We start from the raw sequence: 23,966 nt of genomic DNA, 5'->3' as shown, positions 1-23,966 counted from the left end.
CTCTCTCTCTATATATATATATATATATATATATATATATATAAATAGCTAATTATTTATTTTTCATCCAAATCCTTTAATTTAAATAGAGACTACAATGATTAGTTATCCAATATCATAATATAAATTGTTTGCTAACAAACTTGACCCTTATTATCATCTATTTCCCATCCAAACCTATGAATATTGAATGATAATCTTCCAAGCCTCACTGATACACATCCATTTATTTTAATTTTCCGACAAACCACAGCCTTCCAGGAGAAAGACGCTGAAGCTAAAATTTTTCGGCCAAGTCTCTCTCTCTCTCTCTCTCTCATTTCCTTTCAACAAATGGATGGTTTTGTCTGGATTCTTTCCTTCTCTTTTCCATTTTTCTTTCTTCTCACCATGTCATTTCCAAGGGTTTCCAACCCAAGGAACACAATTGCACGGATCCTAAAGTATTCATGGATTCACAACACTTCTATTCACCATAACAATGATACAGATAGCAAAAAAGTCAAAAGAAACAAATAAATAACCCCTCACCTACATATAACTTGTCAAGAAAGATATAGTACGGATGAAAAATGTTCAAAGGAAAGTGCCTTTTGGGGAGATAAGCTAAGATTGAACCCATGCTCTCTTGGTTGCAACACAGAGCACCTTCGTAAGATATGGACTCAAACCCTGTAGCCATACTTTTTAGCGAAATTTTAAACTCAACTCAACTCAACTCAACTAAGCCTTTGTCCCAATAGTTGGTAGCAAAATCTTACAATGAGGAAAATATTATTTTTATGCATGTGAGGGATACAAGTAGCTTCTCTTTGCATAAAAAACATGTCATACATAAAAGGCATACACTGTGCATATTATAGTTATGCCATGAAATGTGTAAGCATTTTAAGAGTGCAAAATGAAGTTATGAGCAGTAAACTAACTGCCAAAATAATAAATGTTCAAAAGATAACTTTAGAAGAACAATGACCTAATTGCCATTCAAAAAAAGAACAATGACCTAATTATAAATAAAAATAGTAAGTACATAAAAGAGAAGTATATTGAAGTACGTATGAGATAGAAGTATACTCACAATACCACAGGTACAACAGTCAAAAACTTCCTATTGCGGGTAAGTTGCTTGCCATTGTCTATCTGTTCGCACCAAGTCAAACCATTATAAATACCTTGATCTTCAGCAAATGGAGTTCCCTTTTTCCAATGGAAAAAGTGATAGGTGACCTGAAGAAAGAATCATACACCTCAATCAAGCTACATACATCCCTAGCTACAAATAAAAAGAATTAAGTGCAAAACCCATGCCTAAAGAAGAAGAAATAAAAAAATGTTAGCAAGTTAATTTAACATGCAAGCATTTATAGTCTAAAAACACCATAAAGATTACTAGAGCAATTAACTAGAATGGAAAGGGCAAGTTCAATAGTTAAAGCTACACTTTAGCCTCTAGTTACAACAAAAGAAAATCATAGAAAACATAAAATACTCACAATATAATAATGTAAGTAGAAGCTCTATATAAGAAAATGGAATTCAAAGTGCTCAACCAGAAATACACAAATCCTAAATTCCAAGAAACCAAGCCAACCAAGTACTTAATTATTCTTTGACGGGATAGTAACTCATTGACTTCATTTTTACTCGTGTTGTGCAAATGTCTTGTATTCTAGCAGTGATTCATCACCCTGACGAACTAATTTCTGCAATGCAGATGCTAGTTAGCTCGCTAGGGGTGCAGAGGGCAACGCGCCACTGCCGAGGTTTCGTTTCCAGTACAGCTCCCCAAAAGGAAATTTAATTTTCAGATTACGCTAGGGGTATTTCGGTAATTCTTGATGTAGTGGCATCACATATTAGGGTTACGAGAGAGTTTTATTTGGCATTTCTAGGTTGAGAGAAAATGTAGAAACGAGAGTTTCCAACCCTAATATTGAAATAGTGGAACTCTCTTCTCCCGTGGTCCCGTGGACGTAGGCACACGGTCAAACCACGTAACTCTTTTGTTTCTTGCTTTGTGTGTTTTTTGTGTTGTTTGCATCATATCTTATCATTAGGTACACATCTAATTTGATCTTGTTTTGTTAAGAGATTAGAGATCACTCTGTTTTCAACGATATGTACTCAAGATCTTCAGGCACAGGAAAATCGTAAGCAGTGTGCATGCCTAGTCGTCTATTACGCTTATGTGCCTTTTCTTATAGTGCAACTAGAGAAAGCAACCAAAGTACACATATGGGAGGGATGGCGAGAGGGAGGATACATTGTATTTTAGAGAAAGCCACATTGCCTCCAACTCTTCAACATGTAACATAATATATTGAGAGGTGAGATGCAAGCAACATTAAGTTTCACCATTTTTCCTCTTTTGTAGACCATGTCTATTCAAAGCAAGGTTTTAAATTTCGGTTTTGGAATGCGTTTCGGATCTCACCAAAGCCAAAATTTTGAAATTTTGGACGAAATCCATCGAAATTTAAATAAAGTAATAATTTAAACCGTACAAAATTTCGACGAAATCCCCGAAATTTCTGGATAATATTAAATCATAAATAAAATCCATTTTTTGGTTATATTCCTAAAATTTCGACTGAAATTTGGTGAAAACAAAATTTCGGCCAAATATTGTAACGTTTCGACTTTACCCCATTTCGGTTTCGGTCTCCACAGAAACCCGACCGAATTTCGGTCTCGGTCTCGGTCTCGACAGATTTAAAACCTTGGTTCAAAGTCTAAAGTTTTTTCCTCTTTTGTAGAGCATGCATGTTCAATTGGTGTGAAGTGCTATTGACTACCGATCAAAAAAAAAAAAAAGTGCTATTGACGACATCATGCAAATTTGATTGAATCAAAAATAAAAAAAACGAGCGTACAAAGATCGATGTCATTGATCTACCATGACAAAACTCAAAAAAGTCAGCCAATTGCCCAGAGGTGCCTGGCCAAGGCAACGTCCTAAGCTAGCTATTTTGGTTTCTAGGGGCCACTTAGGCAATGGCCTAGGGCTGAGACAGTTAATTACAGAGTGGACAAAAACAGAAAACCATAGGTAAGGAAACTAATTAAACTTGAGTACGGAGAACTGTTTATCAACCCTGTAAACCCAATGAAAACCTCACTCTTTTACAAATCCAACGATGCCGAGCCATATATCATCCGTAAATGATACGTTACAAGCTTAAAGAGATGAGAGAGAGAGAGAGAGAAGCAGAGTCTAGAAAGTAGAAGAATGAAATCAGAAGATCCAAACCAATGGGCCAGACTCAATCACAAGTTTGAATATTTAAAATTACTTTTATGCTATTGCTCTTATCTAAGACATTCACTAGGCCCCACTTCTGCCTGGTTTACATGATCATTGATCGAATGGAATTGGGCCCTTGATCAATCAACCCTTCGGGGCCAAGCCCTAATTTGGGTTCTCCGAGAAAGCTAAACCATTTATCTTATGCATGGGATTGCCCGGTCAGGATCTCAAGACCATGTGTGCAACCTCATGAGGTTCTATATGTAGGACCCCAAAAGTTTACTTTTACAATTGATCGTACAAGTAACCTTTGGATAGCCCGATCCGGAATCTTTATATTATAATGGAATTCCACCTTCATAAGTCTCCAAATAGCTTCCAAACCTTCCATAAAAAGAATGCTCGGTTGCAATGTCAATCGACCCGTTCACTTGTTTTCCCGGGAAAGAAAAAGAAATCCTAAAAAAAGAATGCTTGAGAAACTGATGTGGCAATAGGAAAAGAAATCCCGAGAGAAACTGTGCAGGAAAAGGTTTCTCACACGACTTATTCCATGGGAAACCAAATCCCATCAAAATGGTGGGATTTGGTTTCTCACACTTGTGGGAAAAGAGTCTTTTCTACATCACTGGTGATATTTTCCATGTCATTTTTTGACATTTTCCACCAATTCCTGTTAGTTTCTCGGGAAAACAAGTGAACACCACTATTTTAGCTTTCTCAGAAAAAAGAGAGGTGTTTTCCCAAGATTCGATTTCCTGAGAACGCAAGTGAACAGAGCCAAAAATCATGTCAATCGGTGAATCCTAACGTATAATAAGTGTGATTTTTTTCGTTGAATGCAGATGGCCAGAAACTGCATATAAAAAAGTGTGATTTGTTCATATTCAACAACTAAAAATACATAATTTTAGATAATAAGGCCCAACCCATTTTCGATCTTTAGAATTGACAATAATCAGTTTCGGACTCAAAATCAATTCTCATAATAAAAACGAACAGTGGCTACGGGGCTGTTTCGCTCTTAGGAAACAAACTTCTCAAAAAAAATTCCTACTTCCTAGTAAAAGTAGTTTCAGTGTTTGGCCAACTCATCTTTTATTGATTTCTTTTCTTCTTTTTTTGCGGAAACCCGCCGTACATCTAGCCCTCTCCAGACCCCGCAATGGCGGAAGCCTCGTGCACTGGGCCACTCTTTTCTTTTGTTTTGGCAGAAACCAAAATTTTTCATGTTTTCTAGGAATATTTCATTCCTACTAGACCCTAGAGCCTCACTTTCCATGGAATATTTCATTTTCATGGATTTTTTCCCAAGATCCAAACAGTCCCTTATATTCTGATCTTGGTGGGATCGGTGATAACGGATCAAGGTTATGACGACCTTCCTGATAATCAGACTCATGTTCGGAAGAGGAATGCTTCTCTGACTGACTGTTGAAAGCTTACAGGAAATTATAACAGATTATAACATCTAAATAGATAAGTGCATAATAGATAACTGAAAACCATTACCAAAAGAAGGGAGTCTGGATGACATTCCCCTTTCTCTTATTAAACTAGAATTGAATTAATCTATATTCTATTTGGGCTGTTCTTCATGAGGAGGATAGCAAGCACGGGTTTATTTTATCCTTGGATAAGGCATTTTATCATCTGCTTATATTGACAATTACACTTAGATACTCAACTCAACTCAACTAAGCCTTTGTCCCAAACTAGTTGGGGTTGGCACATTTACACTTAGATAAAAATCTAAAATATTATGAGAACAAAATTTTGACAAGATAATTTCAAGATAAAATTATGCAAGCAGGATAGCCAATCACAGGAACACTTCTCCAAGATTTCTGATAATTTCGAGATATACTTATGCAAGCAAAATAGCCAATCCCAGGATCACTTCCCAAAGATTTCAACACCATTGTGAATGGTTAGGCCCATTAGTAGTCCACATACTACAAAGGATTTTATAAATGCAACAGAAGATGGCATATTTTCAAGTGCGTAAAGTTTTGTAAAAATAAGAACGGAAGATTACCTCTTCGTATGTTATGTTAAAATATAAATGATTACATAACACCATCTCTAACAGCTTAAGCTTTTGGAGTAATTGGTTGTTTGACTGTATCAGAGCTATTGTCTCACAGAAGGTCCTGGGTTCAAAACCCAACAACACCCCGATGTCAGAGATCCACTTGTAAAAATCCAATTACTCCAAAAGCTTTGTAAAAATCATAAGCTGTAAAGTCTTGTAAAAATCCACTTGTATGGCCAACCCAAAAGAGGGGCCACATGTGCCATGTGAATGGCCAAAAAAGAAGAAGAAGAAGAAGAAGAAGAGGGACACAAGTGGGGGGCAGTGTTGAGATAACACCATCTCTAACAGCTTAAGCTTTTGAAGTAATTGGTTTTTTGACATGTTATATATGCAACAGCAATGAGAAAACATTCATATGCCAGTAATTTTGACAGAAATAAGCCTTGATATGTTGTTCAAACCGGAATTTAAAACATCTTGGTAGCTTATTTCCTTACTATGCCAAAGAGAAGACAAACCAGCTAAATCACACGTCTATAGAAATAAAGAGGATAATATTCAGCTGAACAAAAATAACATCTGGTATCTAAATTTGTTGTAAGCTCTCAAAGGGAGAAGATAGATACCTTATATTATCATTAATCCAAATAAAACAACAAAATAATTTCCTAATCTAGCCTTCCGCCGTCCATTTGTCGGTCACTGGTTAACTGGTGAGATTTTTGGACCATGGGCTACATACAAATGAACCTGATATTCTCTGTTAAGCTGATAATTAAAAGAATCTACAGAGAATTTCGAAGATTTTCCCCTAACTATGCTTTAACTGCTGGTTGTAGGGATAGCTATTCCCTTAATATGCTAAAATAGATGATGAACCAGCCAAACCCACACAAGTAGAGAACAAAATAGGATAGACATATCCAGACCCAACATCATGTAAAGAGCAAAATTGTATAACCAGAAGTAAACATACCAAAAGAGTACTAGCCCCAAATCGGTGATTAGCCAGAAATGACCACATCTGCAGTGAGCAACAGAGAATTTTCAGCCAAACATAGTATAGTACCAGACACGAAAATATAAGGCATGAGACACATTTATAAATTGCCAATTATTAATTAGAGTAACAAAATTAACTGCTTAAGTTTGAAAGTATAATTACCTACTAACTCATTGGGTGCATTCTGCAACCAATCTTGGGTACAAATCAAAGCTTCAATTGTCTCTGGAAGCAAGGAGCTGCGATATTGATCAAGGACTCGGCCATTGCTGAAAATTGACTCTGAAGCAACAGTTGATACAGGGATGGCCAAAATATCACGGGCCATCTTTGAGAGTGTAGGGTACTTATGTGTATTAAGTTTCCACCAACCCAAGATGTCAAATCCGAGGTTCCGAGGGAAGACGGGCTCATCCAGATATTGATCTAATTCTGACATCATGCGTCGACAGGTAGCCTGTTCTTGTACAAATAGGTCGTATTCTTGCAACCCATCAGTGCCATCAAGATGAACAATTTCTACCTTAACATTGTCAACTAGATCTTGCGTCATACAAGCTAGGTTTGGATAGTTTACAAACTCATTGTAAAGGTCATGGATGCCCTCATGGACAATCTTGATGTGTATGTGGGCATCATTACCATAGATTTTTGAGAAGCAATACTCCACTAGCTTCATCTTGAATCGAGGATCCATAACCACTGCAGTAGCCAATAGCAAGCAACTATCTTTCCAATATTTATCAAACTTTTGTTGCATCCGCTTGGCAATTGTGCTAATTAAAGTATCTGGATTAATGGACTGTTGTGTCAACTGTGCTAGGATCTTCCACAACTCAGGAAAATATAGATTGGAAGTTGGACATTTGGTTTTGGAGAAAATATCTGTAGCATTATAGAATACTTTCAGAAACATACATATAGCTTCAACACTATTCCAATCATCAATAGATGGTGCATCCTTGTAGCTTGAATCTTGTGTTTCTAAGCAGGAAAATGCTTCTCTGAATTTGAGAGCACCTTCTAGCATGAGATATGTCGAGTTCCACTTTGTTTGAACATCTAAGCACAAGCTCTTCTTGCTTTCCACCTGCACTTCTTGGACAACCTCATCAAATTTTTGTTGACATGCATGAGATGCCTTAACATACTTTACACTTTCACGAACTTTGTGGATGGTTTCACGTATCTCATCTAGCTCATCTTGCACGATCGAATTAAGAATGCTGGTACAGCAAGGAATATGGAATAACTGGCCATTGAGTAGGAGTATATTCTTTTCAACAAAGTATTCTCTAAGATTTGAGCTTATGGTATCATTGGTATAGCAATTATCCATGGTAATGGTGGATAACTTTCTTTCAATATTCCAATCCAGGATACACATTAAAATAGAATCAGTAAGAGCATTTTCAAGATGAGGAAATTCCACCATATTGAATAACTTAAAATTGAGAATTCGTTTCTGCAACTTCCACTCATTGTCAATAAAGCATGCTGCAAGGCTCATATAACCAAAATTTTCATTGCAAGTCCACATGTTTGAAGTGAGGCTAATCCGGTCATCCGTTTTGTTCAACAATTCTTTGAGGTTTTGTTTCTCTTTATGGAAGATCTCCAAGCAATCACCCATGACTGTGTTGTGTGTCACCATCTCGAACTGAGGTTGGAGACTCTTGACAAAGCTGATGAATCCTAAGTGTTCAACCATGTAGAATGGGTACTCGTGCAAGATTATCATCTTTGCAAGTTCTTGACGGCTGCGATCTTGGTCAAATTTGGAGTAAAAAATTTTTGCATTCTCGTCAGTTGATGCCAACAGAGCCAATGATAAAAGACGTCGGTCCTTATTCTTATACTTGGGACAACGACCCAAGTGTCTTTTGAGGTGACTAGTTCCACTAGTAACCTTACATGTAAACATCATTTTACAATGTTCGCAGCGTGCTCTTTTAGATCCATCTTCACAAGAAATTCTAGTAAAATCTTCCCAAACTATGGATGTTAACCTTCTATTCTTGAGAGACGACGAAGATGCTTCTAAAATCCCATTGTTGCCGTTGTCACTAACTTCTGACATATTTCCGAATAACAGCAATCCCTACATTAAAAACACCATTTATTTTCTTGAAAGTTCATCTAAACATATAAAATTCAACAATAAAAAAGTTCATGCAATATCCCAAAAACAAGTGGGTTTTTTTGGATTGGTCACGTGATTAATCCACATATAAAATTCAACATTAAAAAAATTCATGTTATATTAAAAAAATTCATGTCATATTGCAAAAACAAGCGGGGTTTTTGGATTTGTCACTTTTGATTAATCTACACAATAGACAGTTATGATTTTCAAACAAAATTGCAGTTCAGTGGACTCAAATTTAGGAGCTTTATGTAAAATTCGGATATCAAGAATTCAAGATTACCTATTCTTTAATTGGTATTCATATTATTCTCGAAAAGAAGGTGTTTTTGGTCATTTATGAATAAATCTGGATTATTTTGCCCCTTGTAGATGATTTGGAAACAGTTAAGGAGAATAATACAAATCACGTTAATCTCTCTTTATTCTCTCCGATTACATTTCCAAAGGCAACTTACATGCCTTTATTATCTCCTTCTGTTTTCTCATATTGCTTCACACGGTTTTCCCATTATGGCTTTGCATTTGTATAGTTTCTCATTCTGTATTTATTGCTTTCCTATTGTATTGATTACACAACTGTAATTGAGACCTGAGGGATTGATCGAATCTCATAAAGTCTATTTAATGAATACAAACAGCCCCAAATGGGCAGTGACGTTTTGCTAAACTTTCATGATATCAGAGCTTTCTTTGGATCTCTGTGTACTCCTTTCTTTGTTTGCTTTCACAGCAGCGTGTTCTCTTTGAAGGCACACCAACATCATTCATCCATATCCCCTCTTTCACTCATTCATCTTTTTTCCTTCTACAATCTGAGGACTCTCATAACGAGTAGTCTCATCCTCTAGTTTGTGAACAGAATTTTTTCTGCAAAGAGATTTTTTTTTTCCTTCTTTTTTTCTGCAATGGATTCAACATCATCCAAAACCACTGCACCAACTGCAATGCCATCTGTGTCAATCTCGTCCGTTGCAAGTTTGGTGTCTGTTCGTCTGAATCGAACAAACTATCTGTTATGGAAGTCTCAAATTGTTCCAGCTTTGCATTCACAAGATCTGTATCGATTTGTAGATGGTTCGTTCCCAGCACCATAAAAATTCATTGATGAAAAAGACGGTCCTCTCCAGAGTATAATGTGTGGAAGAGAACGCTACTCTCACTGAAGAAGTTTTGTCTCAAGTTATTGGCATGGACACGGCAAAAGAAGGTTGGGAATCGTTGTCAAGAATGCTGGCCTCTACATCAGAAGCTCGTGTACTACATCTGAAACGTCAACTCATGAAACTTGACAAGGGAGACTCACCAATGACTGAATATCTTGATCGTGCTAAGAGCTTGTCTAACGCATTGGCATCCACAACGCAGCCGATATCCTCAAAAGATTTGGTCATGGCCACATTGGATGGCCTTGTTTCGGAGTATCTCAGCTTTCATACTTCCATTACTCTACCTGGTCAGAAGAACTGCCCTCATTTTATGAGTTATCTGAATTACTTGTTACCCATGAAATACAATTGGAAGCTCTGTCTAAAAAGAACATACCGTCATCTGATTCTACGGCCTTTCCACCTCACGAGGAAGAGGCCGTGGAAATCGTGGACGTGGTGGCCATTTCACCTCGAACGCCAATCGTGGCTATTATCGCGGAGGCTATGGATCTCAACGATTTCATTAGAACCGTGGAGGTGGAGGTGGACATTCCAACTCTCGTGGCGGACGTGGATTCACCTCCGATCATTCGGCTTGCCAAAATTGTCATGCAAGAAATGATAATTGATGGAACCAAACATATCACACAGATGACATTCCCTCATCCTTCGCTGCCATGAACATAGCTGATGATGCATGGTATCCAGATACCGGTGCTACCAACCACCTCATGGCTGACGCAACTGGTCTTGCAAATCATTCTAACTACCAAGGAAATGACCGAATAATGATTGGAAATGGTATGAAACTACCTATCACAGGCATTGGTAACACCACACTTGTTACACCATCTCATACATTTAAATTGAATAATGTCTTGCATGTGCCTGAAATCAAGGATTAGAGCAGGATAGGATAGAATGGAAGAAAATGATCCACATAGAAGAACCCATCTACAGCCAAGATTAGAGCTAGGTAGATTCCTTTCCCCTTCTTCATGAAATTTTTCTAAAGGATTCATTTAGCCAACCCCAACTAGTTTGGGACAAAGGCTTTGTTGAATTTAGTTGAGTTATGTGTCTGAAATCAAGAAAAACTTATTTTCTATGGCATAATTTGTTCGAGACAATGATTGTGTCTTTGAATTTGATGTATCTGGTTTTTGCATTAGGGATCGGCGAATAGGGAAGATCCTTTTCACAGGACCGAGTAGAAGGACATCCAAATGCCAAAGTGTAAGGATTTCTTCAAAAGAATAAATGTTTGCCGTATATTGGCAACAAACATTTTAATAAAATTTGTCCTAGTTGTTTCGAGGGCAAATCTCATAAGTTACCTTTTACTCTTTTAGTTCATCTACCTCAGTAATTGTTTCACCCTTTGAGGTTATTCGTTGCTGATCTATGAGGGCCAGCTCAAGTGACTGCTAGAACTGGACATTCATATTATCATTTGTCAGTTGATGAATTTTCAAGATTTTCATGGATGTTCCCCTTGTTTAGAAAGAATGAAACTGTGAATTGTTTTATCAATTTCCTTGCTATGGTTGAAACACAATTTGGCATGAAGAGAGAGAAATTTCAATGTGATGGTGTCACAGAGTTTGACAACCGACAATTCACCACTATATTACAAAAATATGGTATTTTGCAACGGAAGTCGTGTTCAGGGACACCTCAACAAAACGGACTTGCCGAACGCAAGCATCGTCACATCAAAGTGATGGGATTGCCATTGTTATCTAAAGCTCACATGCCAAAAGAAGATTGGATTGATTGCTTTTTGTACTTCCGTCCATCTCATTTATCGTCTTCCCAATCTTGTGCTTCATAAAAAGACACCTTATGAGATGCTTTTTAAGCAAGTCCCTACTTATGGTCATCTTCGTGTTTTCGGATGCACGTGCTATCCATATTTGGCGGATATGCCAAAGACAAACTTGATCCACATAATAAGGCTTGCCTCTTTCTTGGATATCCTTCAGGCTACAAAGGATATATGTACCTTGATCCTAGCACTGGACGTATTTACACCTCTAGACATGTTGTGTTTGACGAACAACTATTTCCTTTTGCAGGTCCATCTTCAGCACCAATTGCTTACAATAAATTTAGCAGGTTGTCATCATCCTCATTGGCTCCACCTATATCATTGCCTGGACCACTGCATGAAGTGACTCCTATTGCACCCAATGTCTCTTCCTTGGCTCCTACAGACACTCAACCATTTGCAGATGAGGCGCCTTCTTTCCCAATATCTGATCCTACTGACAATGCTCCTTCTACCTCACCAAGCCCCACTCCATCTACTTCACCGCACTTGAGTACCAATCTCCCATTATCTGATCCTATCATTGCACCTTACACTCATACCCTCTCTCACCCCAAGATTACAAGATCTAAAACCAGTAACCTGAAACCTAAAGCCTTCCTCTCTACTAGATATTTTCTACCTGAGTGTCTCTTATCAATGCTTGAAGAACCTGAGCCTGCCTAACTCATTCACATTGGGTCAGTGCCATGCAAGATGAGTATGATGCATTGATGCGCAACAATACCTGGGCACTTGTTCCTTTGCCGAATGATCAAACGGCCGTCTGGTGCAAATGGGAATATCAGATCAAAAGAAAAGTGGATGGTACCATTGATCACTACAAGGCACGCCTAGTAGCCCTTGGTTACAGTTAGATTTCAGGCACAGACTTCACAGAAACTCCAGCCCCGTAGTCAAGCCTTGTACTATACGAACCGTTTTAAGTCTAGGTCACTCTCTTGGTTGAGATCTTCGTTAGCTCGACGTCAAGAATGCATTTCTTCATGGTCTTCTCACTAAAACTGTCTACATGCGTCAACCCCCGTGATTAGTTGACTCCAGTCGGCCTCATGCGGCAAGCTCCTCGTGGGTGGTATTCTCGCTTCACCAATTTTCTCCATACTCTTGGCTTCATCTGTAGCCCGTCTGATCCTTCTATGTTCATAAGTCGATCCCAGCTTGGCGTTGTTATTCTTTTATTATATGTTGATGACATCATTCTAACGGGTTCATCCAGCGCTCTTTTGTGCGCAAGCTCAATTCAGAGTTTGCCATGAAAGACTTAGGTCCATTACACTACTTCTTAGGTATGGAAGTTTCTCGAGATTCACATCGTTTAATTCTCACACAGTCAAAATATATTGTGGACATTTTAAAGCGCTTTAACATGGATGGGGCCAAGCCGGTATCTACTCATGCTATCTCAGGCTCGAAACTTTCTTTATATGATGGTGATTTAATTCTCAATGCCACTGAGTATCGACAGCTTGTAGGGGCTTTACAGTACGCTACGTTCACTCGCCCTGACATTGCCTACGCCGTTAATCAAGCTTGTCGATTTACGCACGCTCCACACACTTCACACCTCATCGCCGCAAAGCGCATTCTAAGATATCATAAGGGCACTCTCTCACATGGCATCTATTTCACCAGAACCACCGATTTTCAAATCCAAGCATATTGTGATGCTGATTGGGCTGGTTGTCCGGATGATCGTCGCTCAACTACAGGTTCGTGTGTCTTTATAGGTCCTAATCTCATCTCTTGGACCTCTAAGAAGCGGCCCCCAATGTATCATGATCTAGAACGGAAGCTGAATACAGATCTCTCGCTTTCACTGCAGCATAAATTATGTGGGTTCAACAACTTCTAAAAGATTTAGGTGTTCATCTTTACCGTCCACCTACTTTATACTGTGATAATCAGGGCGCCACTTGTCTTGCTATGAATCTTGTGTTTCATGCTCGCACACGATATATTGAGGTCGATTACCATTTTGTTCGGGAATACAAGTTCTTTTTGTCCCCTCTACACATCAAGTTGCAGATATCTTCACCAAAGGATTACCTTCTTCTCACTTCGCCTCCTTGCGTGCCCCTTGCTCAGCTTGTGGAGGGGTGTTAAGGAGAATAACACAAACCACATTATTCTCTCTTTGTTCTCTCCGATTACATTTCCAAAGGCAACTTACATGCCTTTATTATCTCCTTCTATTTTCTCATTTTGCTTCACACGGTTTTCCCATTATGGCTTTGCATTTGTATAGTTTCTCATTCTGTATTTATTGTTTTTCTATTGTATTGATTACACAATTGTAATTGAGGGATTGATTGAATCCCATAAAGTCTATTTAATGAATACAATACAAACAGCCCCAAATGGGCAATGACGTTTTGTTAAACTTTCAGAAACCGACCCATTTTTAAAAAAAAATTAAGGGTGAATTTTCATGTTCGACCCATCAAAAATACAATGAGCAAGATTCGAAAAACTTGGCGGACCTTATGTAAGAATGAATTGGGAGTGGTGAAAATCTAAATTTTAACACAACAAAGCAAATTGACTAAAATCATCAGATCAGAGAAATTCCAAAAGGAACCACCGAGAACTCCACAGATTGTTACCCAAAAAAAAAAAAAACAGAAACTCGATAAGAAAAGAAAGAGAAGAAAACTAAAAATGGAAAAGATAAAGAAAATACCTCCAGATATTCAACTGAGCAATTTTGGCGTGAGAGAAAGAGAGAGGGCGGGAAGAAGAAAGGGGGAAGTAGGAAGGGGTTTTATTTTCTTCTACTTTCAGGTTAGGGTTTTAGTGAACTCTGCATGCCTTCGTTTCATTTTTATTTTTTGGGTTTTAGTAAACATGATATTTTCGCCCTACTGTAGGATAATGCGCCCCCTGTTAACGTGAATTGTGAGCTGACTTTAATGCTTTGTTGACGTCATTATCCTACAGCGGGGCGAAAAAATTATTAGTTTCTTAATTTCGAGACAGTAACGTCTAGATCAACGGTCACGATCAATTCTAGGGTCCTACGGTAATTTTTGCACAACTATTTTTATATGACCAAAATAACCCTATTTTTTAAGAAAATAACAAACCTGCCGTTATTTCAATGAAGATTGTAACACTGAAAGGCCGTTCGGAATTTGGATACATGGATTTTATCATTCTGGATTTTACAATCTAAAACTTGAATTTGATAAGCTAAAACCAGGATTTTTACAATCCTAAAAATGCACAATCCAGGTTTTTAGCTTATAAAATCCAGGTTTTAACTTGTAAAGTCCAGGTTTTTACAATTCTGGATTATAAAATGCCGGTATTCAAACGACCCATTAATGTGGTTGTTTGGACCGAGGATGTCAAGGGATCCACTTCGGATCAGAATCACCTGTTTGGGTCACAATCACTTGATATCACTTTTGGTTGGATCCTTTTCGCTTTTCGGATCCTACTTTCTGAGCCTAGGCTATGATGATGATCCGATCCATTTCAAATTGGATCTACTTACATAGTTAGGGTTTAGCGTTAAGAAACTCACAAGAGAGAGAGAGAGAGAGAGGAATAAAATGTTATTCGCCATTTTAAGTAGGGCGAATATATGAAGAGTATTTTTGTACATTGGCGCCCTCTGTTCAAATGTAGGACGCTCCATTGGATTTTGTGGCTACATCTAAGTCGCAAATCACGATGCAAGATAATGTTGGATTTTAAGATATGGATCCAATGGGCACGTTCGAATCCAGATGCTAGGCCCAAATTCTGTCCCCTGATGCTCAGATCTATTGGATCCATTGGACAGTCTGGTCCGTTGAAACCAATATTTAGGATGATCCTAAAATGGGAGAGGAGTGTGTGTATCGTTCAGTTTCCAACTTACAAGTGGATTTTATTATTTTATACGAGATAAGGGAGTTTCCATGTGATATGAGGATTTTCATCATTTTACCTGAGAGGTATATTTGTTATTTTCCAACTTACAGAAAGAAAATTTGTTTTTTTTTTTTTTTGGGGAAGTGATAAATCGACCCCCCAAAATGATAAATCGACTCCCCATGTGTCCATCTCTCTCCTCTTTCTCTCTCTAACCCAGAGGAGAGAGAAAGACACATGGGGAGTCGATTTATCACTCCCCTTTTTCTTCTTTTTTTGATAAGATACGGGTATTTTTATCATTTTCTATGAGATATGTGTCCTTCGCTCATTTTTTTTTAGGGAAGTGATAAAAGCGCCCCTCTGACTGTAGAAGGGCTGATGTACTTCACATGGGAAGGATTCAAACCGATCTGATTGCCACATACACTGCAGCTGGGTTTCCGAAGTAATGAAAAGGGGCGCATATATCATTTCCCTTTTTGTATTAGATATGGGTTTATCATTTTCAAAGAGACAAATATTTTATCAAGTCTATGGCATAAGGGTGTATTTTGGTCCTGAAAAGTGAGGGTTATTTTCCATGAGATATGGTCATAAGTGCTCTAACCATATTTCGACTTGTGATTAATCCATAGGCACTCAATTTTGGCCATATCATTCTCTATGATATGGCTATTTATCTTGTCATATTTAATACGTATCTGAGTTTTCAATACCCTATAGTCAGGTTGGATTCAATTTATTTTTAGAAAGACAAATGTTCAGGAAGGATTGGGAAACATTTAAAAAAAAATCCATGTACTTTTCAAATAAAACCATTTTGGTTGCTTAATGAAATTAGCCACCATATAATTGCAAACATACATACTACCTTACATGAGAAAACAAAATAAATCTTGGTAGTTTACTGAAGGAAGAAAAAAAAAAAGGAGAGGCCTAAATGCATGGTGTGTTTTCAAGCATGTTTTTCTTCTATAGATATCTGTTTTACGCTGTGTAAATCGTGCAGATAAAAGATTGATTAAGGATTATCCCAAGCCTTCTATGCTGTCTAAATGTAATTAAAGGTTTTCTTGGTAAAAAATCGAAAGGTGTTCAGTACAAGAAACAAAAATCCAAACCTAGGTTTGATAGTAAGAGAAGGGTTCATTTCGAGAAAAACACCAAAAATTTCAAAAAGACGAAAGGTAATTGCTTATTTAAAATATGCAACATATGAGGCATCCACAATACAGAATGAAGTGACAGACTGTACACCAAAACCATTGCAGAAATCTTCCATTGCACTGGGAATCAAATTTTCTGGGTAAAAGTCTTATCGAATTCCTCTAACCACAACTCTTCTGCATTGATCTGAAATTCTAATATTCATTACATTAAAACCCCTATTAACAATTTGTGTATCCAATACAGGTTACTGGCTACAATGCAGCTGAAGGCAGTTCAAATGCACCCAGCACGTCTTAATGTCTATGCTTGGAAATCCCAATACATCAATGAGCATCCATAATTCATAAAATACTTGAGAAACTTAGTAAGAATCGAATAGAAGTCCCTACTGAAAACAACATTTGCATTTCTGTTCTTTTCAGCTGGTTATACTGGGTTATTTCTATGAATCCATAAATTTTCAGTAGAAAGTCTAATATTTTTATCTCAAAATGGTGGATTATCTCAAGTGACAACATTTAAGTTGGAGAATGTATACTATATTTCCATTAGACTGTAACATTCCGATAGAAAGTTTAGTGCACGGTTTCAAATTTCAATTACAGTCACCATGGAAACAGAAACAATTCGGTTTCGATTGGAAATTTTCATGAAAATCCTGTAAAATCATGAAAACATAAGCAGATGATAGAATTTTAGGATGAAACTTAGGAAATGTTAGAATAAGTACAAATACACACTTAGAAACCATCACATAAGCAAGTAATTTAACAACATCGCAACCTAGTAACATTCGCGGTCACGCATGTCTGATAATTCAACACACAACACCTTTCATATCAAATTCATATAAATATCTACATATAATGCATACACCACATTTCACATGCAATTCATATAAATATAGGTATGTAATACATACTGATATAATATACTACTAATACTCTCACAACTTTGATTTCGAAATGTGTTTCAATTTTGGAATCATTTCAGTAGTGATGGAAACAAAAAACTTTGATCATTTCATGTCGGTTTCAGTTTTTGTAATCTGTTTACATTCTGCTTTGCAGAGGTTGTTGCCTCTGCATTTTTTTTGGTTATTCTGTTTTAACTTCATCGCTATGGCAGTTGAGTATTGGCTTAGCTTTACCGTTTTATCAGTCTAAGAAGGGGTTCGCAGGGTTGTATGCATTGTTTTGAAAATCTTACGATTTACGATTCGATTAATGATTCTTAGGCAAAACGATTTGAATCCCATGATTGAATCTTAATTTGTACGAATCTTACGATTTTTTATTGAATCTTACGATTCGATTGTAAATCGTACGATTCATGCGATTTATCCAAATTAAGTTTTGTATAAAAGAAAATATGACTTCTTTCAAAAGACCTCATTTCTCTTTTCTACATTACAAGAAGCCTTCGAAATCCCTCTCATCAGAAGGAAGAAGACAGAGGAGTAGGAGTTCGAACGAATCAAACCAATCAAACCAATCAAACACAAAGCATTTGCTTGAGGGCATTACTCACATCGAGGTAGGAGACTACCATAATGAGGACAACATCGACTTCCATCTTTTATGATTGATATTTGTCATTTGATGTTTGAGACTTTGAGAATTGATATGATCTTGTGTCTTTTTTCAAAGATTATTATCCAAGATGCATGGGTTTGGATGAGAATTAGATGATTAGTATGTGTCAAGTTTGTCAGAAAACAATTCATATTACGATATTGAATGCTAATCATGGTAGTTTGTATTTGAATTAATGAATTTGGATGAAAAATGAATAATTGGCTATTTTTATTCTTTAATTTGTTTATAATTTTTTATTATATATATTTTTATATTTCTGAATGAATCTTACGATTTATGATCCGATACGATTCGACCCCTATTACGATTTACGATTCGATTCCGATTTTCAAAACATTGGTTGTATGCCTTGGATGGTAGTGGGACAACTCATCCCTGCTATTGTAACTACTTTTATGCTTTAATATCTATTAATGCATGCGCCTCTTGCCCAAAAAGAAAAAAATTGTCCAACTGGCTGACATGTGGGTTATCACCCACAACCTCAGCAATGCATGGCTAAATATCAGTGTTTCAAAACTCTGATTTGGATGAGAACTCGGCCAAGGTAAAAGGGAGTTGACTTGGGCAAGCCAATGATTGATGCGGTCAATTTTTCATTTACTTGGGCAAGTCAAAGTAGTTCTAATTGACTTGGTAGGGAAAACCCTGGCCTTGGGCGAGAAATCCAAGATAAGAGAATCGACTTGGGCGAGTCGATGATTGACTTGAGGAGTTTTTTTGCAGTATGTTATCAAGTCAATTGTCAGAGTAACACTCCTGTACGTGTAATATTTCATTGAGATAGAGATAGAAGAATATAGAAATATTGAATTCGCAACACTTCCATTCAGAATACCCTGGATATGAATTTCGGTCAGTTATAACACTCCCCCTCAAGCTAGCATGGTTCTCCCGACATGTTAAACTTGTTTACTATTTGATGATGATGATCAGATGTTAGCCCCTTGGTCAAAACATCTACAATTTGTTCATGACTTGTGACATAACAAGGAAATACTTTGTCATTCTCCACTTTATCATGAATGAAGTGGCAGTCGGTCTCAATATGTTTGGTTATAGCATGGAAGACAGGGTTCTGTGACAGTTTGATGGCATTTTGATTGTCATAATACAACACATGAGTATCTAACTTGAGATAGAGTTCCTGCAAAGTATGCCTCAGCCACATGAACTCTACAGTAGTAGTAGCCATCACTCTGTATTCCGTTTCCGCACTTGATTGGGCCACGGTCTTCTGCTTTTGGCGCTCCAAGAGATCAAGCAAATCATCCATCAATACACAGTACTCTGTAACGTATACTCGGGTGTCAGGATCATAGACCTAATCTACATCTGAGTAACCACTATCTTGAAATACTTATCTTGGTCTATTGTACATTCAAGATAACTCAAAATGCGCTCTGCCGCCTGTAAGTGTTCTTCTCAAGGGATCATGCAAGTGATGACATATTTTATTTACAACATATGTAATATCAAGACTGGTCTAAGAGATGGAAGAGGCCCTACCATAATTCTATAAGTGTGTGGATCCTTGACTTTTTTCCCCTCTCTAGCACCGAGTTTTTTGTTACAAACAACATGAGTTTTCGTGAGCTCGCAATTTATCATACAAAATCAGTCAAGTCAATTACGTGCAATCTTCCTCTGAGATAGGTATTCTTCTTTGGTTCTCTCCACTTCGACTCTAAGAAGCACCAAATCCTTCATGCAAAATCTTTAAAGCTATTTTTGAGTTTATGAATGCCACCACTATCACTTCCAGTAATGATGATATCATCATCATATCCCAGAACTTAAACTATCCCTGACTGCGTATGTTTGACGAACAATGAGAAATCACATATGCTTCTCCTGTATCCACTATGTCTAAGTGCTTGATATAGTTTGGCAAACCACGTTGTGGAAGCTTGCTTAAGTCCATAAATGGCCTTCCTGTTCTCGTGGTTCCAATGTAGACCTCATCTTTTCCTTAAAAAAATCTCAAAAATAAAAGAGTCGATCCAAAAACGATCAAAGGAGTTAGTCATCTAAAGAACAAACTGCACAGAACGCTCACTATTGTAGATTTCAAATCGAACACTACTATTGTGTTCCTTCCAAATAGTCCAAAGGATAGCCAGGAAGCAGAAGTTCCAAAGCAGCTTCACAAGCGGTCTATGGAACAAAAGCCCATACCCCAATCCTACGGTACTGCATTGAGAAAAACCCACGATACACCAAATAAGGACAGGACAAAGCTCCATGAGGACCACAACAGAAAGGCAATCGGGCAATAGATAGGAAATACACAGCTCAAGCGCTAATGCAATTGATATTGTCTATAGTTCATTACACTAAGGCAAGTCATGTCATGAGTGCAACACTGCAACCTTTCAAGTTGTATGGAATTAAGGTCCATGCACCTAATTGCAACTTTCAAGTTTCGATGAAAAGCAATTGTGCAGAACCCATTGTACGGTAACTAGGCTGATTCATTATGGAATATTGGAAAGTAATATGCTAAACGATAAAAGGTGCTGACCCAGTGGCACGTCAATCTTATTAGGAGGGAAAGACAAAGGAATGACCAACAATTGGAAGAAAATTTGATAAGTGCAGCAGTTCATTCAGTAGCCTACTAAAATCATAATATTCAGTTTCTGTATGGCATAAACATGTTGCATGTCATGCATTTGAAGGATGCACTCTGTTAAGTATAAAAAGATTAAATAACGCCATCTCCAACAGCTTAAGCTTTTGGAGTAATTAGTTGTTTCACATGGTATCAGAGCAAAGGTCCTGGGTTCCAAATTCCTTGATATTAAAAATCCACATGTAATGGCCAACCAAAAAGAGGAGTCACATGTGCCACATGTAGGCCAACCTTAAAAAGGAGGGGCTACACGTGAGGGAGAGTGTTAGAGTATAAAAAGATTAAGTAACGCCATCACCAACAGCTTAAGCTTTTGGAGTAATTGGTTACATACACAAAAGTGGATGTGCTGGTCTTCCTGCATTGTCAACTTTTCCTTTTTTTAATCTTATTGTCAACTTTTCCTTCCGGTGAGTTCCTATGGTTGAGGTTGACTGTTTGAGCACCTGAGTTACTATGGTTGATGATGTTGACTGTTTGAACACCTGACTCCTGCAAACAGAAACAAACCCAATACAGAGCCACTCCAAAATAAAATTATCACAATATCAGCAATGAGTGTGGATTGGATGCTTATTTGGGCGCGAAGATATCTTCTGACACGGATAGAGGAGCAAAAATAATTTTGAAAGAGCATTTTATTATGTTAGATAAGCACTGGAAAGGATACACAAATTTTAAAGATTTTGATCAGTGTGCACCAGACATGCTATGCCGAACTGGTATACAGAACATATATAGAAGATAAATTGGTAGATTGTTTTCTTAGTACAATATAAGAGAATCTGAGTCAGCTACACTTGCACAAGAGAAGAGCTGAAGAGGAAAATAAATTTAGTGCAATATCATGCGAAAGCAAAATTGATTGTTAATTTGGGTACATAGAAAAAAAACTATATAAATTTGAAAGGCAGTTTACCTTCTCACTCACTTAACGAACCACCTAGAATATTCTGCAACCAATCTTGTGCACAAATCAAAGCCTCAATTGTTTCCGGAAGCAAGAAACTGTGATATTGATCGAATACTTTGCTTCTCGCGCTAACAGCCAACTCTGAAGGAACAACTGAGATAGGAATTGCCAAAACATCACGAGCCATCTTGGAGAGAAAACGATACTTCGCTGTATTAAGTTTCCACCAATTTAAGATGTCAAGCTCTTGGTCTCGAGGTAAAGTAGGTTCATCCAAATATTGATCCAGTTCTGACTTTGCGTGCAGATCGGTAATTTGTTCATTGATGAATTTTTCATATGACTGGAACCCATCATTGCCATCAGTACTAACGTGTATTCCATCAACATTATTGACAAAACATTTAGCTGTACCAGCTGAGGATGACTGGGTCACATACTCATTATAGAGATCATGAATACCTTCATGGACAAGTTTGATTTGTGCTTGAGCATCGTTGCCATAGATTTTTGAGAAACAGTATTCCACTAGCTTCATCTTGAATCGAGGATCCATAGCCACTGCAATTGTCAAGACCAAGCTACAATGTTTCCAATATTTATCAAACTTTTCATTCATCCGCTTAGCCATTTTGCTAATAAAAGGATCTGGATCAGTGCAATGCTGGGTTAATTGTGCTTGGATCTTCCACAGCTCATGAAAATATAGATTGGAAGTTGGATATTTAGCTTTCAAAAAAATATTTGTCGCATCATAGAATGCTTTTAGAACCAAACAAAGATCTCCGACCTTTTTCCAATCATCCACAGATGGTGTCTCTTTGTGGTTATGGTTGAATGTTTCTAAGCGGGAAAATGCCAACCTGAACTCTAAGGCAACTTCTAGCATGAGATATGTTGAATTCCACTGCGACTTATTATCTAAGCACAAGCTCTTCTTGCTTGAAACTTGTACTTGTTGGGCAATCTCGTCAAATTCTTGTTGTCGTTCATGGGATGCGTTGACATACTCTACACTTTGACGAACTTTGTGGATGGTTTCCCCTATCTCATCTAGCTCATCCTGCGCGATCATATTAAGAATGTTCTCGCAACACCTAATGCAGGATAACTGACCAGTGAATGGGAGCATATTCTTCTCTGGAAAATGCTCTCGAAGGGTTTTGATAACGGTATCACTAGTACAGAAATTATCCAAGGTAATGGTGAATAACTTTTTCATAATATTCCAATCCAAGACACACATCAAAATAGAATGGGTAAGGACATCTTCGAGTTGAATAGATGGAGCCACAGTAAATATCTTAAAATTGAGAATCCTTTTGTGTAACTTCCAATCATCATCGATAAAGTGCGCAGTAAGGCAGATATATCCAAGATTTTGGTTGAAGGTCCACGTGTTTGATGTGAGACTAATCTTTCCAGGCATTTTGTTCAAGAATTCTATAAAATTCTGCTTCTCTTTTTGAAAGATTGCTAAGCAATCACCCATTATGGTATTGTATGTCACCATCTTGAACTGAGGTTGGAGAGTTTCGACAAATTTAACGAAACCTATATCCTCAACCATATGAAATGGGTATTGGTGCAAGATTAACATCTTTGCGAGTTCTTGACGGATATGATCCTGATCTAATTTGGAGTCTGAAGTACTCCCACACCCGTTATCAGATACCAACTGAGCAAATGGTAAATGCCGATGGCCTTTAGTTTTATCCTGATATTGATGACAATGTCCCAAGTGTCGCTTGAGGTGCGTAGTCCCACTAGTACTAGTACCTGTAAACAGCCTTTTACAGTGTTTACAACATGCCTTCATAGTAGACCCATCTTTGGAAACAATTCTAGTAAAATCTTGCCAAACTATGGATGTTAGTTTTCTACGCCTAACTGATGATGATAATGCATCTACATTGGCAGTGTTGTTGTTGGTGGCATCAGCTTCCAACATATTTTCCAAACAAAAAGAATCCCTACAGTATGTAAACATCATATCTATTAAGAAAAATACAACATAACCCACATCAAATAGAGAAAGAAAATACTAAATTCCAGAGAGAGAAAGAGTTCAACATACAGAGTAAATCTGATAAACCCATCTATTATCAAAGGAGAAAGAAGAAGTCTACAGTTTTCAACCCTAATAATTAGAGGTTCAAACAAGAAATTTGAAATTAAATTAAAAAAAACGTTAGCTCTACCTTTCTGCTCTTCTTCTTCTCCGCCGGACTTACGTGGGATCGGTGATGGGTCGAATTAGGGCTTTTTTCTTTTTCTCGCTATCGAGTGGTAAGGCCCGTTAGGGCTTTGGACTCTCGGGTAATTAATATTTATACGGGCATCAAGCGAACCGATTTTGGGTTCGTACAC

The 23,966-nt window shown here is 37.5% G+C and overlaps 2 protein-coding genes across 2 annotated transcripts; both read right to left on the bottom strand.

The window, feature by feature from the left end:
• Positions 1-1,088: 1,088 nt before the first annotated feature.
• On the bottom strand, positions 1,089-14,257 carry LOC143888104 (zinc finger BED domain-containing protein RICESLEEPER 1-like). The gene is made up of 4 exons (XM_077392406.1): positions 14,100-14,257; positions 6,451-8,389; positions 6,262-6,309; positions 1,089-1,227 (listed from the first exon to the last, which is right to left on the bottom strand). Exons 2-3 carry the CDS (start codon positions 8,366-8,368, stop codon positions 6,290-6,292), a joined length of 1,938 nt encoding a protein of 645 aa, XP_077248521.1. The 5' UTR covers positions 8,369-8,389; positions 14,100-14,257; the 3' UTR covers positions 1,089-1,227; positions 6,262-6,289.
• Positions 14,258-20,810: 6,553 nt separating this feature from the next.
• Positions 20,811-23,933, bottom strand: LOC143888103 (zinc finger BED domain-containing protein RICESLEEPER 2-like). The gene is made up of 3 exons (XM_077392405.1): positions 23,798-23,933; positions 21,603-23,569; positions 20,811-21,175 (listed from the first exon to the last, which is right to left on the bottom strand). Exon 2 carries the CDS (start codon positions 23,545-23,547, stop codon positions 21,607-21,609), a length of 1,941 nt encoding a protein of 646 aa, XP_077248520.1. The 5' UTR covers positions 23,548-23,569; positions 23,798-23,933; the 3' UTR covers positions 20,811-21,175; positions 21,603-21,606.
• Between the last annotated feature and the right edge of the window lie 33 nt (positions 23,934-23,966).

The sequence above is a fragment of the Tasmannia lanceolata genome, unplaced genomic scaffold, assembly GCF_043159265.1.
Source record: "Tasmannia lanceolata isolate RefF3 unplaced genomic scaffold, GAP_Taslan_0.1 ptg000012l, whole genome shotgun sequence".
NCBI lineage: Eukaryota > Viridiplantae > Streptophyta > Magnoliopsida > Canellales > Winteraceae > Tasmannia > Tasmannia lanceolata.
The sequence above is the reverse complement of the archived record's forward strand: the minus strand, read 5'-3'. Positions and strand labels throughout refer to the sequence as shown.